Source organism: Apodemus sylvaticus, chromosome 1 (genome assembly GCF_947179515.1).
Source record: "Apodemus sylvaticus chromosome 1, mApoSyl1.1, whole genome shotgun sequence".
In the NCBI taxonomy this organism is placed as follows: domain Eukaryota; kingdom Metazoa; phylum Chordata; class Mammalia; order Rodentia; family Muridae; genus Apodemus; species Apodemus sylvaticus.
The window spans coordinates 13,812,667-13,835,197 of NC_067472.1; the positions used below are offsets into that span (position 1 = coordinate 13,812,667).

Here is a 22,531-nt window from a genome sequence, read left to right on the forward strand (position 1 = left end):
CTACAGTATAGAGTGAAATTGCTATATTGCCTGTCAGAGCAAATATGTACTTTTTCCTCCTCCAGTCTGGAGTATCTCAGTGTCTGCCATCCATCAGCCTATTACAAGGCTCAAAGAAAACCAGAAGTCCAGGGTATTTATGCAGCATACTGACATTTTAAATACTCTGACTCCATATTTTCTCGACTAGGAGAGTGTGGTGTTTGAATATGCTTGGCCCATGGGAAGTGGGATGATTAGGAGGCCTTGATGGAGTGGGTGTAGCCTTGTTGGAGTGGGTGTGGCCTTGTTGGAGTGGGTGTGGCCTTGTTGGAGGAAGTCTGTTGCTGTCTGGGTGGGCTTTTGTCCACTCCCGGTTGCATGTGGAAGAGCGTCTCCTTCTGTATGTCTTCAGATCAATATATAGAACTCAGCTCCTTTTCCAGCACCATAGCTGGCTGGACACTGTCATCCTTCCCACCATGTTGATAATGGTTCTCTCTGAACCTGTAAGCCAGCCCAAATTAAATATTGTCCTTTATAAGAGTTGTATTGGTTATAGTGCCTCTTCACAGCAATGAAACCCTAAAGAGGGTTTTTGTTTTGTTTTGTTTTGTTTTACATTGTTTTGTTTGCCCTTTCCCATGACTATCTATAGACATCTTTGGCTATTCACCACAATGGAAGTGCTCCTGTCAGAGATGCAGTTCACCTTTCTGCAGTGAGTAGGGCCCACCACCCCAGTCCAGTCCAAAAGGCCACGTGTGCAGAGGTTTAATCATTGCTACGTTAGTCTGACCCACCATCACCCAAGCTGTTCATCAATAAAACATTCTTCTCCAATCATAGGTCACTCTATGTCCTGGTGATGTCAGCAGCAGGAGACTCAGACAAGTTCTCTGTCAAAAGTCCCTATTTATACAACAGAGTAGATCTTAACCTGACTCCTCTGGATTCTACCAAGGAAGAAATTTTGCATTTTGTGCCAAGTGACTCAGCCAGTGCCTGAATGTATGGGAGGTGTTCAAATGCTTTTGAAGGAAATCAAGGAGAAAAGGCAGTATAAAAGAAAAGTGAAGAAAACATTAGAGTCAAAAATGGAGAGACTTGTATCGATTAATGCACGTTTAAGCAAAGACAGTACACCAGGCCAGGAGGGTCTTGTGCGCATGCTTACTTGATAACAGCTACTGTAGTAACTGTAGATTACAACCTCGTGTAGAGGCTGCTGTGACCTCATACAGAAGCTACTCCCACAGGAGTCCAGCTCTTGTCTGTCAAACCTCAGACCGTGACTGCCAGGTTTCAGCCTGCTCTAAGTTACTCCATATTGCACAGAACAGTTGCTCACAGGCTGTGCTTTGTCCTGAATGACTCCGTATTATAAAATAATTCCAATTCTGAGACTGAATTACTGTCTTTTTCTTGTCTGTGAAATATCGACCGTGAGACACAGACTGATAAATTATTCACACCAACTATTACCATCTATAAATGGAACAAATTAAATCAGGGATAAATGGACACATGGGTATGTCCAAACCACATCAGATAAACCTAAGCAATGACTGGTCCGTCTCTTGGATCATGTAAAAGATGGGCACTCATCGTTGGGTTAGGAGGCATCAGATCACCATAGGATTGGCAGCAAGGAACTTCCACAGCAGCAAGGAACTTCCAGCTCTGTCCGTGGGATCTCAGCTCTGTATCCCCTTCCTGACCCGGTCCACTCAAGATGCCATTTGTTGAAACCTAATGAGTTTTGCTTGGCTCTCTGTGCTGTCCAAAGCCCTGTGTCAGAACAGGTCAGTGCCTGGGTTCCTCTGTTGGTAACTTTTTAAACTTTGCTGCAGTGACTCTGTTTGCCTCTACACCAGTTCCGCTCTCGCCTTCAGTGAGACTGTTGGGAGGCGAGCTGTGCACAGGTAGCCTGGTCCTGGTCAAGCACAGGACCAGGAAGGAGTTCGATAATCCCCCCTGAGCCCCCCGGCTCCTGTGTCAGTTACAGCCAACACAGCACCCCAACCCCCAGCCCCCCACTCACCCCCACCCCCCACTCTCCCCCACCCCCCCCTACCGTGCACAGGATAGGTGTGTGGCTAAGAACTACTCCATTGTCTGAGAACTTCTGTCATAAGAGCTGTAACACTTGGGAAGAGGTCTGCTCTCCCGAAACACCAGCAGCAGCTCTGCTGCACTCCTCTCTGGCTAGGCGGCCTTTTGTAGGCCCAGCCAGACCTGCCTCAGCGCAGGTCGATGTGGGTAACCAAGATGGTGGCACTGTGAAGACAGAGGTGAAGACAGCTGCGGTAGTGGAAGCAACTCCCCCAACCCCTGCTCTCCCCTTTTCCCTCTAACAGAACTCTCGCACCCAGCCAGGCCTCTGCCTCAGGGACACAGGCCCACATGAGACCCCTTTGAGATCTTTAGCCTCTCTAACTTTTTCTTAGTCATTCCATAACACACATATTCTATAACATATATTGTGTGTGCATATATATGTATATATATGTATATATATATACATATACATATATACTGTAACTTGAGAGCTCATAATAGTAATTAGAATGAAATTCTACTGTTATTGCCAATGGCCAAGTAGTTGATTAATTAAAGCCAGTGGAATTGATGTAACTTGTGAGCTCATTGTTCTAAAATAAATTCTAACACGGAAAGGCACAAATGTGGTCATTTGTGTTTCTGAAGTAACTCACTCACTGACGTTGTCTGCGGAGTCAGGGAGAGAAGTATAGTGCCTCACCTCCACACTGCCTCTGAAATTAGCTTGAGAAGTTCATCCTTGGGAGCAGAGGAGTGTCCAAACTCAGGGAAAGATCAGGATCCAGGGCTTACATGCACACACACACACACACACACACACGCACGCACATGCACGCACACACACACTACAGACATGGACATGTACACACAGACGCACATACATACGTGCATACACTGGGCTTACAGGACAAGCCAATAGGAAGCAGATTCAGAGTTTGTTAAGAAAAAGCCCAGTGTGGCAGCAGATACCTGAAGTCGAAGCATTAGAAAGCAGAAGCAGGCCAATCTCTCTAAGTCTGAGGCCAACCTGGACTACTGACAAAAGATTAACCAGGACTACACATTTCTCAAAAAAACAAAAGAATGAAAGAATTCAAGGAACGAACAAGGCACACACCCAGAGTGTGGGTGTGGTCTTCTCAAAGAAGAGTTTATTAAAACACACTTTTATCATAGTTTTATTGTTGTTGTTGTTTTTGTTTTTTTGTTCTTGTTTTTCTCAAGACAGGGTTTCTCTGTATAGCCCTGGCTGTCCTGGAACTCACTCTGTAGACCAGGCTGGCCTCGAACTCAGAAATCCACCTGCTTCTGCCTCCCAGAGTGCTGGGATTACAGGCATGCGCCACCACTGCCCGGCTTATCATAGATTTTTTTTTTTTTTAAATACAGTGCTTACGAGAAAGAAAGATTCCTAGGGGAAAGAATAAAACAGACTAGTGTGGGCGTGGGATTCTCAAGAGCGTTCCAGTTGAGTGTCTTAGCATTAACCTTATATACAGTTTAGGCAGCTCTCAAGTTACATCTTAAAAGACTGCCTGTGTGTGTGTGTGTGTGTGTGTGTGTGTGTGTGTGTGTGTGTGTGTGTATGTGTGTGCATATAAGCCCTGGATCCTGATCTTTCCCTGAGTTTGGACACTCCTCTGCTCCCAAGGAGCACACACACACATGAGATGGGGGAGAAAGAGAAAGAGAGAGAGATTATAGGAGGTTCCCTAAATGGAGTTAACATGATGAGGTATGACCAGGAGCCACTGAGATTATACAAGGGGTTTGAGACAAGTCTTCGTACGGTGAAGGGAAATTCTGATGAGAGACCTGGAAAACTTCAGGTGCACTGCTTGGAAAGGGATAAAACCTCAAGCAAATGCTAATTTGCTTAATTATTGGTGTAAATGTTGCAGCTCTGAAGTGAAAGGCTTCAGTTTCAAACATGTTACAGCTCTGCTCCAGCTGCTACAGGGGAAGGTTTTCCCAATGGGAGTGTAACAGTTCTGCTCCTGGGCAGTGGAGGATGATTTCCCCAGTGAAAGTGTCGCACTTCTGCTCTAATGAAAATGTTAGAGCTCGGCTCAGGCAGCGGACGTTTCCCCAGCCAAAGCTCTACCCTGCCAAAAGCATTACAGCTCTGCTCTGAGAGTTTGGCAAGCCGGAGCCAAGGAGTACCACAAAGTCACAGAACACAAAAAGAGATTAATTGGGAGGTAAATAAATACCACCGACCGTGGCTGCTCTAGCTCAAACGATTTGAGCAGAAGGCAAGGCTTATGTAAGATTTCTTGAGGCGCAGAGTTTTCCAGGATGGAGATTTCCAGGGTGGTGATTGGTGAGATTTCAATTCCTGAGCTTGAACGAGCTCAGGGATTGGTGGGGTTTCCTGTTCCAGAATTGATGGGTTTTATCCTACATTCGGAATGTTTGATTCTCAGCTGCCAGACTCTGGTTAGGGGCTTTCCTTTCTCATCTTTCTGTTCTACCTCAACACCATTCTTGTTATTAAACACTGATACCGTGGATTATTGCTTCAAATGTTTGATATACTCTTCCTTTTGTTCCTCTCTCTCTCTCTTTAAAAACCTCCTTTCTTCAACCTACGTGAACACACTCATAGTTTATTATTGTAAGGAAGAAGGGCAAGGGAATGAACACTGTGACCCTGACTTGACCCCAAGACCAAGGCCAAGAAAAAGAATCCCACCAATCTCTGAGCTTGCCCTAAGATCAGGAAAAAAAAAATCCCACCAATCCCAGGCGACCCTGGAAAGCGCAGCACCCAAGAAATGCTATCTAAAGTCTACCTTCTGTTCAGTTTACTGCTGCTTCTAGACCATGCAGTGTATCCATCCTCCTGGGTTTTCCCCTCTCAATACATCTCTTGGGTTCGTTTGTTGTAAGGTGTGACAAGGTGGTATTCCTTGGTTCTCAATGGCCAGGATACCTTTCCTGTCAAGAAAACCCCATCCCACCACTGTAACAGTTACAGCTATGGTGTGAACATTCCCTAGACCACGCCCAGCCATTCCCAGCATATTTCTTTCCTTCTTTCCTTCTTTCCTTCTTTCCTTCTTTCCTTCTTTCCTTCTTCTTCTTCTTCTCCTCCTCCTCCTCCTCCTCCTCCTCCTCCTCTTCTTCTTCTCCTCCTCCTCCTCCTCCTCCTCCTCTTCTTCTTCTCTTCTTCCTCCCTCTCTCCCTTCCTCCTCCTCTTTCTCCTCCTTTTTTATCTTCTTTTAGTATAGAATAGAGTTTATTCAGGACATGGGAAAGGGAGTTAAGAGGGTAGTAGAGGCCAGGCGGTGGTGGCCCACGCCTTTAATACCAGCACTTGGGAGGCAGAGGCAGGCGGATTTCTGAGTTCGAGGCCAGCCTCCTCTACAGAGTTTGTTCCAGGACAGCCAGAACTACACAGAGAAACCCTGTCTCAAAAAAAAAAAAAAAAAAAAGAGGGTAGTGGAGGCAGAGAAGTAGGGGCTCGGCCATGAGCACTTGGTGGGGGAGGGTATGGGGAACCCAACATATTATTTTCTTGGCTAGGTGGGAAGGAAGGAACTGGAGAAAGGAGGGAGAAACCCAGGGAAGAAAAGGATTAGACAGAAGAGAGGCAAGGAGAGAGGAGAAGAGAGATGGCCTATCAGCCTCTCAGCCACCAGAACACTGCAGTCGGCCTCCTTGAGCTAACAGAGGAGACACCTGAATTCAGCCATTGTGCCCTTAACCCTTTGGATTCTGACTTGGCTTTCTGCCCACTGGGTTCCGAGCAGGCTCAACCCGTGCAGGGAAATACATGAAATATTTCTGGCGTGTAGCTAGAAGCAGCATGGCAGGGCAGCATGCAAAATTAATAACTGTCTTGACATATATTAATACTGAAACTATTTGCCGAAGCGGAGCCACTCTAGCATCCGCAGCCAAGGGTCCCATCGCTTGGCTTCGCTTGCCGCTCGCCCATAGGCGAAGCACGCCAGCCAATGGGCACGGGGTTCCCGGTCTCCCGGATACAGGCGTAAACAGTGGCGTCTTCGCGGGCTTCTCAGCCCGACCCGGCAGGGCCACGGAGTAACGGCCGCAGCCCCGAGTAGGCTGAGTCGGCATGTCGCAAGGCCGGGAGCGCGACGAAGTCACTACCACTACCTCTGCCACTGCCACTGCCACTGCCTCTGCCACTGCCACTGCCTCTGCCTCCGCCCACTACTCCGGAGCCTCCCTGTCGGTGAGGTGCGGCATCGCGGGGCTGGAGGAGGGGGGACCCTGCCCGGACCCGCAGTCCTCGGACCCGCCAAGCAGACTCGCTCTGCTTCTCCACCTCCCCCCGCCCAACCCCCTAACACACACACACACACACACACACACACACACACACACACACACTGCCCTGTGCAGCCTCTTCTGTTCGACCCCTCGGTCTCCTGACCGACTGGCCCTCAGTTTCCCACCTCACCGTGACTCTGTTATCCTCACTTGTTTGCCTGGTGTTTCTGCCCCCCCACCTGCTGTTTCTTCTTCCTCTTCCTACTCTGGTGCCCAGCCCCAGAGCTCCGGAAGCCCACTCAGCCCTCCTCTTCATCAGCATCCTCTTGGGCAATCCCCACCGGCCAAGTGTCTTCTCTCCCTTCTAACTCCTTCCCTCTCACGCCGGATTCGCGTGCAGAGTTGCTGGGCCCTAGACAGCGGGAAGAGCTATAAGGAGACTTTTCTGTCCCTCCACGTGCTGGAGGATGGCTTGCAATTCAGTGTCCTCTGTCACTGTTAGTGCACTTCCATTTCATCGGGGTGGGGGTGGGGGTGGGGGGAGTCAGACTCCGAAAACAGTGTCCTTTGCTGTCTTTCCTCCACTCTCAAATATATCTTTAATATTTAAATAAAATGGAATTTTCCTTCTCTCAGACTTTCCTTCCATCATATACACACCACACAATCCTCGCCTAAAATGCACCTCTTACGTTCTAACTCCTTTGTCCCCGTGGGTTTCACATTCCATTGTCCCCTGTGTTTATGTGTGTTTCTAGGTCTAAAACAGTCAAGTATTCTTCATGCGTGTAAACAATAAGCAAGTCATATGGTTTAGGACTACATAGTGTGCTGTCCTACTCAAAGGGTCTTTTTATGTTTAGTTGATTTTTTAAAATTGATTTTGACCTTAGTTTAAAGAAAAAAAGTCAAATGAACCCTGGATACATTGGTTTCTACAAGTTCCTTTTTAGCTAGTGAGCCATCTCACTGGCCAGAGACCTACCTATCTATCGCTCTTTAAATTTCTATAGTCCATTGACTCATACTGGTCTCACAGTGAGCACGTGAGTTAAGAGAGCAGAAAGGGAGTTAAAGATGGAGCCCACGTGTTTCAAAGATTGGGATGGCTTTCTAGTCACTGCGTGGAAAGGGAAGCAAGCACGGATTATACTGATGGTGCTCTGTCTTTTCTCAAAGATGGGTGCAAGGATTCCCTAGTCAGAACGTCCATTTTGTCAATGACCAAACCATCTGCTACCCTTCTGGGAACTATGTAATATTCATTAACCTCGAAACCAAGAAGAAGACTGTACTCCAGTGTATCAATGGGATTGTGGGCGTCGTGGCAACTAACGTTCCTGGTGAAGTTGTGGCGTTCTCTGACCGCAGACTTAAACCTGTCATCTACATATACAGCTTTCCTTCACTGACCAGAAGAACCAAGTTAAAAGGTATCTGGGACACCCTCCCCCTTACGTACCCTCCCCCCCTCATCCCCCTCCCCGGAACTGGAGGAGTTTTGTTTTGTTTGTTTTTCAAGATAGTGTTTCTCAGTATAGCCCTGGGTGTCCTGGAACTCACTTTGTAGACAAAGCTGGCCTTGAACTCAGAGATGCACCTGCCTCTGCTTCTTGAGTGCTGGGATTAAAGATGTGCACCACCACACCTGGCTGCAGAACAAAATTTTTATGTGAAGAAATATAGTTCTTGTCAATGAAGGTGTTTTGTATTGTGAAAGGCTGTTTTCAAACAGAAGCAGACAAGCTGACCACTAAAGGTTTATTAACCCCAGGATACCACAGCCTTCTGTCTTAGCTGTGGTGTGCTTCCTGTCAGCACTGGCATTGCCTCAGAAACTAGCTAAAAGGGCAGAATCATCCCATTGTGGTGGCACATGCCTGTGGACCCAGGAAGTTAGAAGCTTAAAGGGGGGGCTCACTTGAGCCTGTGAGCTGGAAACCAGCCTGGGCAAGTTCAAAAGAAACAACCACTCCCTCAGAATACACACAAACTGACTCCCAGCCCAGACCTAACAAACCAACACCTTAGTTTGAACAAGATTTCTCAGGTGATTGATGTGCGTTTTAAACGGTGAGAAACACAAGGGTTAGAGAACTGGCCTCTTCTGCAACAATGTTTCTTCTTCTTTTCTGGCGATTTTTGGAATTGGAATTGTTACACAAACTGATAGTTGAATAACTAAAGGCAAGTCTGAACCTCTCTGTTTTTAACCACAAATGGAGCTAAACATAGCTTCTAATGTTTACTTTGTGTTGATACTAGAGGAGCGGGCACATGGGCACACACACACACACACACACACACATCCATGATTATTATTTTTATTACTGTTGAATCATTCACAAATAAAACTGATTTTCATGGATTGAGTAGCTATATACACCTCAGGAGCCTCTAGCTAATGATCCCTGCCCCCATTTAATACAACCTGAATCTGAGCATGGGGGTTGATTACACACACCTGTAATCCAGACTTTGGAAGATGAGGAAGGAGGATCCAGATTCTATGACCACCCCTAACTAAAACACACCAGATCACACACACATTCAGGCACGCGCGCTCGTGCACATGCGCATGCGAGCACAAAGCATGCAACTAGAATGAGGAAAATAAATTACAAAATATAATCAAATGTCCTCACAGCACTTAAGAACCTTAAAGGATTACAATCTTATAGGAATGAATGGCAAAGGACTTTCCCAGACTGATGACAAAACATAAGTGGTCGATTCTATTAAAGCTGTCTGACAATATTTGCTTTTGAAAAGCTTAGGGCCGGCAAGATGGCTGGGCAGATAAAAGCTCTTGCCGGGAGTTCAAATCCCAGAACCCATGCAAAACTGGAAGGAGAGAAAGCGACTCCACGTGGGTGTCTCCATGCAAAACTGGAAGGAGAGAAAGCGACTCCACGTGGGTGTCTCCATGCAAAACTGGAAGGAGAGAAAGCGACTCCACATGGGTGTCTCCATGCAAAACTGGAAGGAGAGAAAGCGACTCCACGTGGGTGTCTCCAGCAAGCACATGCTCACACGCCCACACAAATGCAAGCACCAGAGCACCAAGGATGCTTGTAGATGATCGTTTGTAGCATGGTTTCAACCCAGGGGCTATTCCTCCCAGTCAGGCTCACAGTGTGTTTGCAGCTGTGCAGACACTGATAGCCTCTCCCTTGCTGGCAATGGGACCTGGCAAGCTGATGAACTGATAGAGCCCATCTGGACCACTGTGACAAGCAGAAGTCAGTGTGAAGGAAATGTAGTGTTTATAGGTCCATGTTCAAAATCATTAAAAGGAGTTTCATCACTGTAAAGACAAAGTAGCCCAAACCCCTAACTGGTATGTTGAAAAACCCATAAAGGGTTATTATTGCAAACATCATAAATCAAATGCTTGAAAAATATTAGGAACATGATAAAATGCATCATGTAATGTAAACAAGAAACCAATAGGATAGAGTACTTTGTATGATCTAAACTGTATTTTTTAAATGAGGCATATTACATATGATATTCAATCAACACTTATTACAACTATAAATGACAAAGTTATATATACAGAAAGTATATTTGTATGTATTTTACATGTAAACACACAGAAGAAAAAGACTGAGCATAGAAGTATATGCCTGTAAGCCCAGCACTGGGGAGGAAGAGGCAGGAGGATTTGGAGTCAAGGCTATCCTGAGCTATCTAGTGAATCCAAGGCCAGCCTGGGCTCCATGAGGTTCTATCTGAAAGATAAAAAAGATCAGAAAGAAATTTACCAAACTTGATGTCAGAGATAGATAGATAGATAGATATACTTTTTCTCTCTAGACTTTTAAAAACTCTGTTCAAAAATCATATATTTAAAATTTTGAATTTATAACTATATAACAATTAGAACTTAATATTAATGTTGACAATGAGGAAAGTGTCTGAAGGATATAAAATAGCTGTATTAAGGTCTCATCCCACAGAAAATGTATTTATTTACTTATTTTGCATCACATTATCAATAAATATATATTGTTTTCTTTGTTAGCTCATGCTAAATAAATTCAATGACAAAGTCACATTTTAGTGGTATGCTCTGGTCACTCTAACATAAAAAGTGCAGGGCTGAAGAGATGGCTCCGCAGTTAGGAGCACAGCAGCTCCTGCAGAGGACCAGTGGATCCCAGCACCCACAAGTCCACAGCCATGAATGACTCTAGCTGAAGGAGATAACACTCTGGTCTCTGCAGGCATGCACACACATGTGGCACACAGTCTAACACACACAGTGAGATGTGTAGGAACAGAAACAGTCATTAAAAGACTCCGAGCAAGCCCACAAGCTCAAATGCCAAGGCTGAGCTTAGGCTGTGCACCCACACGAAGGAGCAGATCAAGGAGAAATCAGCTCTGTCCCTCATTCGGCCTCCGCAAGACCCACCTCGTAAACATCTCATTGCCAAGGCTTTTAAAGTGTATACAGAAAGTTGTTCTAAGAACTGGAAAAAAAACTGAGTTGAGGGCCAGATATGGCCTAAGGATTTATAAATCCTTATTGATAAGGATATTAGCTAGAATTATTAGAACCTCCCAAGAAGACACTTGGCGTTTGAGTAACTGTTGTAATCCCATTGTCTCATATCTATAGACCATTCATTCCAAATTAGGCTGGGACACTAGGGTACTTTGCTCAGTTCTGCACCAGAGTCTAAAGACTGTGACCTAATCATCTTACTAGGAATGGGTGTGAGTGGAGGAAGGCTAGAATCCTAGCTTAGCACTTCGAGGCGGAGGCAGGGGACCATGTGTTTAAAGCTAACCTCAACTACATGGGAAGATCCTGTTTGTAACAAAACAAGACGAAAACACCTCTCAGACAAGGGCCAGGGGATCGACTACCTCCTGGGAAAGTACTTTAGAGGTGTGTGCCAATCGCCAGGAAAGAGAAGCAGTCTGTGAGGCTGTGCGCTCATCTGGATGTGACAGTCGAGTCCTGGATTTTGTCTTTTAGGGGACATCCTCCTGGACTACACTCTACTTTGCTTCAGTTACTGTGGCACCTACCTGGCCAGTTATTCATCTCTCCCAGAGTTTGAGCTGGCTCTCTGGTAAGCCCCAGCACCCTGAAGTGCCCTCTTCCCCGCCCCACCACCCCTGCCCCCTGATTTCACCTGCATCGTCCCCCTATGGATTTTACCAAAGGGGATCCGCATGGAAAAACACCAAACAAGGGAAGATAGGAAGGATGATTATCCCGGTTGTGTGATTTAATAACATCTTTACGCTCAGCTATGAAATGTGTCAGGACAGAAACTGCAGCAGCTGAATTACAACCTTTCCCTACTTAGTGGCATGAGCGGTGTTTCCATCAAGTTTCATCTCTCCCCAAAGCAATCGGTTCTTCTTGAGTTATTAGGCATGCTTTCTTTCTGTGTTGAAAGTAGGATGGACTCTGTTCCAGCTCAGTTTGAAGTCAGCGGTTCGTGGCCGGCCCTAGAACAGTGTCTTAGTCAGGGTTTCTATTCCTGCACAAACAACATGACCAAGAAGCAAGTTGGGGAGGAAAGGGTTTATTGAGCTTACACTTCCACATTGCAGTGCATCACTAAAGGAAGTCAGGACTGGAACTCAAGCAGGTCAGGAAGCAGGAGCTGATGCTGAGGCCATGGAGGGATGTTTCTTACTGGCTTGCTTCCCCTGGCTTGCTCAGCCTGCTCTCTTATAGAACCCAAGAGCACCAGCCCAAAGGTGGTACCACCCATAAGGGGCCCTCCCCACTTGATCACTAATTGAGAAAATGCCCCACAGCTGGATCTCATGGAGGCACTTCCCCAACTGAAGCTCCTTTCTCTGTGATAACTCCAGCCGGTGTCAAGTTGGCACACAAAACTAGCCAGTACAAACAGTATTCTTGGGCTGGAACATTCTACATTGGCCACACTGGCCAGCTGGGCAGAGAAACCTATGGGTTAGACACATTTGTGTCTGTGCTGGGCCCTTTCATGTGGCCAACTTTGTGGGTGCATTCTCTGCCAGCTTTGGCATAAACCTCTCTAGGTAGGTGGGATTTGTTTTTTCAGTGGGAAGTGCTAGATGTTCCTGGGGTGGTTGAGGCCAATTTTTGAATACCACCTTTTCTACACAAAAATCTAAGATTCCTGGTTCAGAGAGCCAAGTTTCGCTTACGACTTACGTACCACTTTTTTTTTTTTACTTTACTATTTTATTTGAGTGGGTATTTTGTCTGCCTGTGGGTTCTGAGGATCAAATACAGATCTTCTGAAGGCACATTCAGTGTTCTTAACTGCTGAGCCATCAAACGCTCAGTAGGGCGGTTTGCACCTATAATCCCAGTACCTGAGAGGCTGAGATAGGAAGATTGTGGTGACTTCAAGTCTAGCCTTGGAGATGACGTTTTGGGCCAACCTGGATACCTGCTCTAAAGTATAAAACCCTAGGGAAGGAAAAGAGAAGAAGAGAAAGGAGGAGGGAGGAGGAGGAAGAGAAAGAGGAAGAAGGGAGCACTCTACTGAAGACTCATGATGTAGTTCACTGGTAAAATGTTTTCCAATCATGCTTGATGCACTGAGTTTCATTATTCCTCCTCCTCCTCCTCCTCCTCCTCCTCCTCCTTCTCTCCTTCCTCCTCATTCTCCTCTTTCTCTCTCTCTCTCTCTCTCTCTCTCTCACACACACACACACACACACACTGCTTTACCAAGATATAACTCATGTATTCTGAACTGTTCATATGTGAAGTATACAGCTTAAATTTTGGTTGGTACAAGCACCCTTGACACTATTATCATAATCAGGACAACAGATACATCCCTTATCCACAGTTTCCTTGTACCTCCCAAACCTCATTGTGGTTCCTGGCTACACACGCTCTTAACCCACCATCACACCAGCCAGCCTCTGACGTGTTCCTGTCACTCAGGGTTCATTTGCCATTTCTACACATTTCATATTCAGGTACTGTACATGCACTTTGGTGCTTAGATGCATCTTCAAGGGTTTGGAAATCTGCTAATGCTGTGTATCTCAACAGTATCCTATGCTTCCTCATGGGATAAGTATACATGTAGTTGCATGTTAGCTATCCAGAGTCTCTTTTTATAAGGAAGAGGATCCTCTTATGGCAGATGTCTTCATGACCCAAAGAACCTGAACATGAATGAGAGGAGGGACCAACACACCCACGGACAGCAGTTTGTGAGCCCGGTCTAAAGAGGAGGGGTAGTTAAGTACTTGTAGGTGAAGTACAAGAACAGTTATGTCTCTAAGTCTCTACGCCAAAGCACTTGATCAAACTCTTCTCCGAGGCCATACATACAGCCACAGTTGTTTCACAAACACTCCGCCCTATAGAGCATGCTTGTCCTTATCACTGGGGCCTGTTAATCAATATACAAGGAGAGCAAAGATTCATTTCTTCCTGTGTGTCAAACACAGGTCAAAGCAAGGGACAGAGTCTGCTTTTGTCAGGGAAAGCTGGTTGGAAGATGCTTCCCAACCTTGTCTTAGAAACAGCCAGCACCAATGTTCTCTCTCCAAGTTTGAACTGTTTTATTCCTAAGTTGCTTGTTAAATTGCTGGGTAGAGTTTAAGCCTGGAGCGACTGAGATGTTTCACAGCCTCTAGGGATCTTGGCTATACAGGAGCATGTAGCAGGGGATGCCACATCTGCTGCTCTAATAAGGACAACATTTAATTGGGGCTGGCTTACAGAGCTAGAGGGTCAGTCCAATATCATCAAGGCAGGAACATGGCAGCATCCAGTCAGGCATGGTGCAGGATGAGCTGAGAGTTCTGCATCTTCATCTGGAGGCTGCTAACAGAATACTGGCTTCCAGGCAGCTAGGGTGAGGGTCTTAAAGCTCACATCCACAGTGACACACCTACTCCAACAGGGCCACACCTTCTAATAGTGCCACTCCCTGGGCCGAGCATATACAAACCATCACGGCCCCTAACCTAAGAGTGGAGGAGGATTCAGGGAGGAATAACCCTCGTATTGGCTTTCTGAGATCACCATAACAAATACCTCAAAGCAGGTGACTTAGGAAGTAGGAATTCATTGCCTCAAATTCTAGAGCCCAGAATTCTAGGCTCTGGATGGGAGCGAGCTTGGTCCCTTCTGAGGGCTGTAAGTCAGTCTGTTCTGTGCCTGGTCGTTTCCCATGGCTGCCTTGGTGGTCACTTCTGGTGTTCCTGGGCCCAAAGATGAACCACCCTGACACCTGTCTTCATTCACATGTGGCATTTTCCCACGTGTCTGTTTCATAATGCTCTCCTTTTAGGAAGACATCAATGATCTTAAATTAGGGGCCAACCCTAATGACTGCAGCTTGACTTGATTACCTCTATTGTTTTTTTTTTAAAAAATCCTATTTCCAAATAAGGTCATAGTCTGAAGATTAGGACATGTATGAATGCTTGCCTCACCCATTAACCCGTAGCACTACCTAAAGTATAAAATAAGTTGAGATCAGTCTAAGACGGCAAGGATGCCAAGCAGAAGAGTGCCATGTGCAAAGGTCACAAGGTCAAAGAGCATTCATCGCGCACGTGTGTGTGTGTGTGTGTGTGTGTGTGTGTGTGTGTGTGTGTGTGTGTATGCTCCCCATTCCTCCAGCAAAGAGCTTAGCTGGCAGGATTTGAGGCTATTTTCTCAAATGGGAAAATCAAGTAGCAGATTTTTAAATGAAAAAAATTTTTAAATAAAGATGTCAGTAAATGGTCTATGAATGCAGGACACCCACATCAACACGCAGTACTCGGGTACAACATTTTCAGATTTAGACACTAATGTGATGATGTTTCCATTCCCCGGGTTTGAGTGTGTTAAATTCAGATCAAACAAGAAGGACAAAATAACCCCGGTACGACAGAGCAATACATATACATATATATACATACATATAATACATACATACATATTTTTTTTCATTCCTTAGATTCATTTAAATATAGTCACTTAAAATTTAGTGTCTTAGAGAGATTCATTTAAATATAGTCACTTAAAGTTTGGTGTTTATGTCATAGGATATCATAACCTATGTCCTGGTTGATGCAAGTTGTCTGGAAATTAGATATTTTCCAGACCTACAATTAAACAAAACTTATGTTTTCATCCATCGCCCATTCCCATCGGAGGAACTGGGAAGCCAATATCATCTTGTGCAAAAAATCGAATCCTGGAATGGATGTAAGCCAGATGTCCTTCAACCCCATGAACTGGCACCAAATGTGTCTGTCGAGTTCCAGTGCCGTGAGCGTGTGGACCATCGAAAGAAGCAACCAGGAGCATCATTTCAGGATAAGGTAGGAGCCTCTGGGATCCCACAGCATGTGCTGATCTCCGCTGGTGTCTGCAGCCAACAGTGGGCCACGCTGGTGAATTCAGTGGCCTCTCGTGATATATCCACAGGTGCAGCCACACACACACATACAGCCTACTACGAGTCATAACAGTTTCCTGCATCTGCATCTGTGATGGGCGCGGAGTGGTTGCTCACGTGTCAGCTTCTCTTTGACTCCCCAAGTCCTCTGAGAGCTGTTCTAACAGGTTTAATTTAGCAAATCTTGATTGGCCCAAGTTAATGTTTTTGAATGTGACTACCGTATAAAAAGGACACCAGCGACCTTTTGCTCCTGTTTCTTTGCTGCTCTAGTAAAGTCTGTAAAACAAGAATCTGTTAGATCCAGGAAGCAGGCAGCACAGCATACTGTCACCCAAGCCAGGGTTTGCACAGAGCAACATCATGGGAGTTATCTGTTTAAAAGAGAAACGTGTCAAAGGGAAGTTCTGGAGCAAATAGTGCTAGTTGATAATGGACGTCTGTAGCAAAGATTTCGAAGCCCCAGAGTGCCACTGAGCTGACCGTTTTCACTGAAGACCAAGAGATGTTGGAAAGACATACTCTTGAAATTGCAACCTTTGAAAACCCACCTTAGATAACATGTAAAGCCAGAAAGAAATGAGAAAGGAAAAAAAAGTGCAACCTGTTTAAACCAGAAGCATCTAAGAGTTCTGGTTAGCACATTTTTTTCCTCCAAGAACATTTTTTTCACAAGCATGTAGAGGTAGACAGCTCTGTTTCCAGTCACTGTTTACAACACTGTCTCTAAACAGAGTGGGTGATGTCTCTACCAAATCTTCATCAGAGCAGGCGCCTACTTTATCACACCCACACTTTCTCCCTTTGAAAGAACTTTTCTTTGAAAGGTGCACTGCAACATTGTTGCTGAATGTTTCTGAACATTGTTGCTTTAACTGTTCCAAAGACAAACAAATCAAGAGAAACAGGAGAGAACTTTTAGGACTTGAGCATACTTAGCCTCGCCTGTAGACTGTGTACCCTGTTTATGAGACTATTCTTCAAAACTGCCTTCCTTTTCGTAGAACACAAGCTCTGATTCAATGCCATGAATTCTCCAATTTTTTTTTACATATTTTCACATTCACATTTTTATATATTCACATAAAATTCACATTTTTATATATTGTTTGTTTGGTTGGGTTTTTTTTTGGTTTTTTTTTTTTTTTTCAAGACAGGGTTTCTCTGTATAGCCCTGGCTGTCCTGGAACTCACTCTGTAGACCAGGCTGGCCTCAAACTCAGAAATCTGCCAGCCTCTGCCTCCCAGAGTGCTGGGATTATAGGCGTGCGCCACCACTGCCTGGCTTTTTATATTTTTTTAAACATGCTTTTTATTGACTCTTTGGGAGCCTCACCACATGGACTCTACTCCCACTCGCTCCCCAGCCCTTCCATATCCACCCTCTGCCCTTGTAGCCTTGCCCCACCCAAGTAAATAAAATAATAAAGATTAGAGAAGAAATCAAACATCTCTATCAACAGCACTCTCCATACGCCTTTCTGCACCTCTGTCTTTCCCACATCTTTTATCCTACAAGTGTTGGTACAAGTGGCCCTGGAGGTTGTCCCCAGGGGGCAGCTCTCCCTTGGTGGGGTGGGGCTAATCCCCTGAGCCCATGTGACCACAGGCACCGATGTGTGGTGGCTGGTGGGGGGCAGAACCATCTGATGTAGAGCTACATCAATATGGCTTCAGGCTGCACTTCCATATCTGGGACATCCTCATAGCCTTTGGTGATTGTATGGACCACTGACATCAACCCAGACCCCGGCAGCAACCGGAAAGGACCACAAACCTAGACTTGGCTCTCAGTGACATCAGGGGCTTGGACACCGCCATGGTTCGGGACTGTCATGTCAGGCTGTTCCCACTGCCACCATGTCTTCAGTTCCACTTCTCTTCACAGCACACAACCCACTCAGCTTCTCTTCCTTTTCCATCTCTCCACCACCGACTTGCTCACTTCTCGGTTGGGTGCTGCCCGAGATATCTATCTCAGCGTTTCTGCCTCCCCAGCCCACAAACCCACCTTTATAAACTTGAAGATGGGGATTTTTTTTCAGACTATATATGTGGTTTATTTTTTCTTCAGCTCACAATATTTTTTATATGATTTAGTTGCCAACATCCAAAGTTTGAGATGTTTCTCACAAATATCCAGATAATATTTTAGAACCAGAAGCTCTTGAATGTCTGAAACTCTCTTGGCTGGAACTGAGTGTTACCTGTCACCTCTACAAGAAGAGGACACTTCTGCTGGCTCCGGCCCACCCCAGACCTCCCCACAGCGTTTAAGTTTACAGTTTCCGCTTCACACATTAACTTTGGGTCTTCTCAAGAATCCTCATGCCTTTAATTCTTAACTGCACGTGACTTGTCACTTTACAGCATGTCTTTTAAAAGCTGTTGCTGGGCCCTTGTCGCCTTGTGTGTGTTTTTTGGCAGGACGCCTCCTCTCCATCTCCCGCTGACACACAGAACCTCCACCTATTTGATGGACTCTCTGTGACTCCATTTGTTCTGATGTGTCCCCTCTCTGCAGGTTGGTAAAGCTGCCCCTAGAAGACGGGTCGGTCTTAAACGAAACCGATGTGCTTTTCCCCACCTCTCTGCAAAAGGATCTCATTTATGGGCCTGTATTGCCACTGTCAGCCATTGCTGGGCTGGTGGGCGAAGAGGCAGAGACATTCAGGGTAATTATCTTGCTCCCTCCAAGGCAGGTGTCTTGAAAGTGGGATTTCATTTGATTATAAGACCGCCGGGGATGGAGGACCATCCTGCTTGTTACTGCACGGCCTGAAAAGCCAAGACCCTTCACACATGGGTTTGGATACTTAGGGAGATTGTGGCAGGTACCTGGTACCCACATGCCTGGGTCTGGACACTTAGGAAGATGGTGGCAGGCTGGTGTGACCCTGATTTTGGACAGACTGATATTAAAGGACTCGGAGGCAAATAGAGATGTGGGGTGGGAGCTGGCTAGTAGACCCCCTCCCTCATAACCCCTCCCTCCCCCACCAGGAGAGAAGTGGCAGTGATGGGAGATACAAATGTTAGTGTGGATCTCAGGGGTAGCACCTGGGAGCAAAGGGGAGGGGCTGGTGAGTAAGCAGACAGTGTCTGAGGGAGAACAGGGGTGGAGAAGAGACACGCTGCTAACAGTAGGAGGAGAAAGAGCAGGCTGCAAGAAGCCCTCATCTCTCTGAGCACAAGCAAATGCAGGGCAGTGGAACGTGGTGGAGGGATTTATTTTTCTTTTTTTTTTAATTCGATATATTTTTTATTTACATTTCAAATGATTTCCCCTTTTCTAGCCCCCCCACTCCCCGAAAGTCCCGTAAGCCCCCTTCTCTCCCCCTGTCCTCCCACCCACCCCTTCCCACTTCCCCGTTCTGGTTTTGCTGAATACTGCTTCACTGAGTCTTTCCAGAACAAGGGGCCGCTCCTCCTTTCTTCTTGTACCTCATTTGATGTGTGGATTATGTTTTGGGTATTCCAGGTTTCTAGGTTAATATCCACTTATTAGTGAGTGCATACCATGATTCACCTTTTGAGTCTGGGTTACCTCACTTAGTATGATGTTCTCTAGCTCCATCCATTTGCCTAAGAATTTCATGAATTCATTGTTTCTAATGGCTGAATAGTACTCCATTGTGTAGATGTACCACTTTTTTTGCATCCACTCTTCTGTTGAGGGATACCTGGGTTCTTTCCAGCATCTGGCAATTATAAATAGGGCTGCTATGAACATAGTAGAGCATGTATCCTTATTACATGGTGGGGAATCCTCTGGGTATATGCCCAGGAGTGGTATAGCAGGATCTTCTGGAAGTGAGGTGCCCAGTTTTCGGAGGAACCGCCAGACTGATTTCCAGAGTGGTTGTTGCCAACAGCCTCACCCCTGTTGCCCCGCCCCTCACTCCTGTTCCCCGCCCCTCGCTCCTGTTGCCCCACCCCTCACCCCTGTTGCCCTGTCCCTGCCGCTTGCTTCTTGCTTCTTTCTACACTTTTACACCAAGCTCCTTCCAGGTAGCTGACTCTCTTTGGTGACTAAGCAGGAATGTTCAGGAGAAACAGGCTAACAGCAAAGCGAAGGGAGACATTAACTCATCACACCGCTGGGGGGGGTGGAGGGAGGGTGTGAGCCTCCTTGTTGAAACTTGAAGCACAAGGAGCCATTCCTATTACAAGCAGACAAAGGGATGCTTCAAGTGTAGGGGACAGCATGTCCAGAGGCCCTGGTGACACAGTTTGGCACATTCGAGGGACTGAGAACTGAGCTGTGTGGCTGGAGTGGCCAAATGGTAAATGCGACCCAGAATGGTGGTTAGGAGGGAGATGGAGGGAGGGAGGGAGTCACAGGGATGGATGAAGATGAGGACCGTCAGTCCTCCGGAGCACTGGAATCTGCTCTGATGATGTCCTGTGGAGCTGAGCCGTGAACTCCGTAGAGTGAGCACGGGCCCGAGTGAAACGGCACTGTAGAAAATGAAGCCGTCTCGCTATGAAAGTGCGTGAAGTAACTCACCGTGAAAGACTGGATTATCACAAAATGTCTGTGGAGAACAAGAGAAGCGGTCCGTGTTCACAGTATGTCCTCTAAATGAACCGCAGCAATTCACTTCTGTAAATAAGGAAACGTGATTAATTCGTGTTCAGCCCAGGTTCAGCCAAGGAAAGTGCACCTTGGAAAGTGCACCACCTCCTCATAACCACCAGGGGGCAGCAAAGTAAACAAACCGCTCAGCCAGTTATTTGCCTGGAATCCTACTCTCCCCCTCTCCCTCGCACTCCCTCTCCCTCTTCCCCCTCTCTCTCTTTCTCTCATTTTCTCTCTTCCCCCTTCTTAGCTCGCTCCCTCCCTCCTTCCTTGCCTCCTCCTTCCAGTAAATCTGCAGGAGTCCTAATACAAGGTACAATTCTTAATCCTGTAGAACTACAGGAAGCACAATACATAGATAGGTACACACATGTGTGCACACATCCATACATACATGTGCATACACACACACGTGTGCACATCTGAATACACGGGTGCACATACACACATTGGAATAACCTGCACATATATGTACTTGCAAGCACCCACACAAGTATAATTTAGTAGCTACTTAGGAGGAGTGGGGTAGGGGTGAGGGTTGGAAGTGGAGTGCTTGTTTAGCATGCAGCAGCCCCCTGCACTGCAAAAGGAAGGAAAAAGAGAAGGGGGGAGATATGAAGGAGAGAGGAAAAGGAAGATGGGGGGAGGAGGAAGGCCAAATTCTAGTATCCTGAATTCAAAGTCTAGCCCTACAGGCAACATTTCTGACATATTGGTCAAGGCCACCTTGAGCTTCAGGGAGATTATGTGGTCTGTTCAAGGCTTACTAGGAAGAGGATCTAGAGTCGGATGCTGTGCTGACAAGGGACAGCCTCTCCTTACTCAGCCACACAAGTGCTAAGGGCCCTGGGAGAAGAGTCAATATCACCAATATCACATCTGTGTGAGCCTGGACAAATGATGGCCTCTTTTTGTGGCCCAAGTCTAAGAATGGTTTTTAAGCTTTCAAAGGTCACACTCTAAGACCCTTAAAGCCTTGCTCGAGAAGACCCCCCCTCTCAAGGAGACAGAGGCAACAATTGATGCAAAGGCAAGAGGTTTAATGAGCCAACGAGTCGGGACCGTCCTGCCCACGAAGGAGAGGTGACCCGAAGGGACATTATAGGCAGTTTATGTACTTTTCAGAGGCACAGGTTTTATCAGTCAAGTTGCAGTTTAAACCCATTGGCTAACATCTATTGATCTTGAGATCTGCCTGGAATTTTCCAGAGGTCAAGTGGTTATCAGTTAAAATATTCTGTGAGGATTCTTACTCTGGAATGTCCGGTGGGTGGAGAACGGAATGGAATCGACCTATCCTTGATTCCAGGCGAAGCGGGAAGCTATAAAGAGGGTGTCCGGGCTAAAAAGGCCCTTAGGGGATCTTTAACTAAAGCAATTAGGAAGATTCTGGATTCCTTCCCATGTTGGCCAGAAGATTATTGGAACAAAGAAGGGGAGAGGTCGCTGGAGCCACAGCCATGACTGCTCAATGCAAAAGAAAACAAGAAGTATACTCAATCCTTGTGGCCCAAGGAACCTGAGAGACACTCCCCCCTAACCCACCCCCACCCCCGCCCCTAGGCTCTTATGGAAAAAAACTTGTTTTAAACTTGGCCCAAACTTGTTTTTTTGAGCCCAAAGTCAATTTCTACTTAGGTTATGATTCCTTGTGTAAGACCCCCAAAAACCGAGGGAGCCCCAGCACCCCATGTCTCGGAAGGCGACACCCAAATCACTCTCGAGAAACGGTCTCGATGCAATAACTTGAGGATTTCTTTATTCCAGAATTCTGGGTTCCACAGCCATACACAGCACAGCGGTAGAGGACTGTGGACCCTGAGTGCCGAATTGCGACAGCTTTTATAAGTTTACAACAAAGCCCGCGAATCACAAACCAATCATTTCTTAGCATGGAGAGCCCACGAAATGCGAGCCAATCGATTTGTACCACTCCATAGTTTTTAGGCCAATCAGTTTAAATTATCAGAGCCCGCGCTCAGTGGACCAATTAGTTTCCTATTTTCTTGGAGTCTATAGCTGCGTGAACTCCTGGATAGGGGTAATGGTGTAAGCAGTTTACAGAAGCGAGATAGGCTTAGGACATTTCCAGTTACCTTGTGGGGCCAGGATCACCTATTCAAGGCCTTTTTGTCTAACTCTGAACAAAGGGCGGTCTCTGGAATGTGACCTTTTACCTAGTTTCTAACAAAGAGCACAAAGAGCAGGCTCTGAAATATGAAGTGTTTGGGACTCCTTCAAAGGCTGGCGTTAGGCTGTATTTTCTATTCTTTCACTTGTA

At 46.2% G+C, this 22,531-nt stretch overlaps 1 protein-coding gene across 1 annotated transcript in view; it reads left to right on the forward strand.

Moving 5' to 3' along the window:
• Positions 1 to 6,025: 6,025 nt before the first annotated feature.
• Cfap43 (cilia and flagella associated protein 43) overlaps positions 6,026 to 22,531 on the forward strand; it is an 89,025-nt gene continuing 72,519 nt past the window's right edge. Inside the window, exons 1-5 of the mRNA XM_052183964.1 lie at positions 6,026 to 6,252; positions 7,465 to 7,718; positions 11,276 to 11,372; positions 15,424 to 15,591; positions 18,193 to 18,343. Coding sequence (XP_052039924.1) covers positions 6,128 to 6,252; positions 7,465 to 7,718; positions 11,276 to 11,372; positions 15,424 to 15,591; positions 18,193 to 18,343 — 795 coding nt within the window. The 5' untranslated portion in view covers positions 6,026 to 6,127. The remainder of the gene's footprint in view (positions 6,253 to 7,464; positions 7,719 to 11,275; positions 11,373 to 15,423; positions 15,592 to 18,192; positions 18,344 to 22,531) is intronic.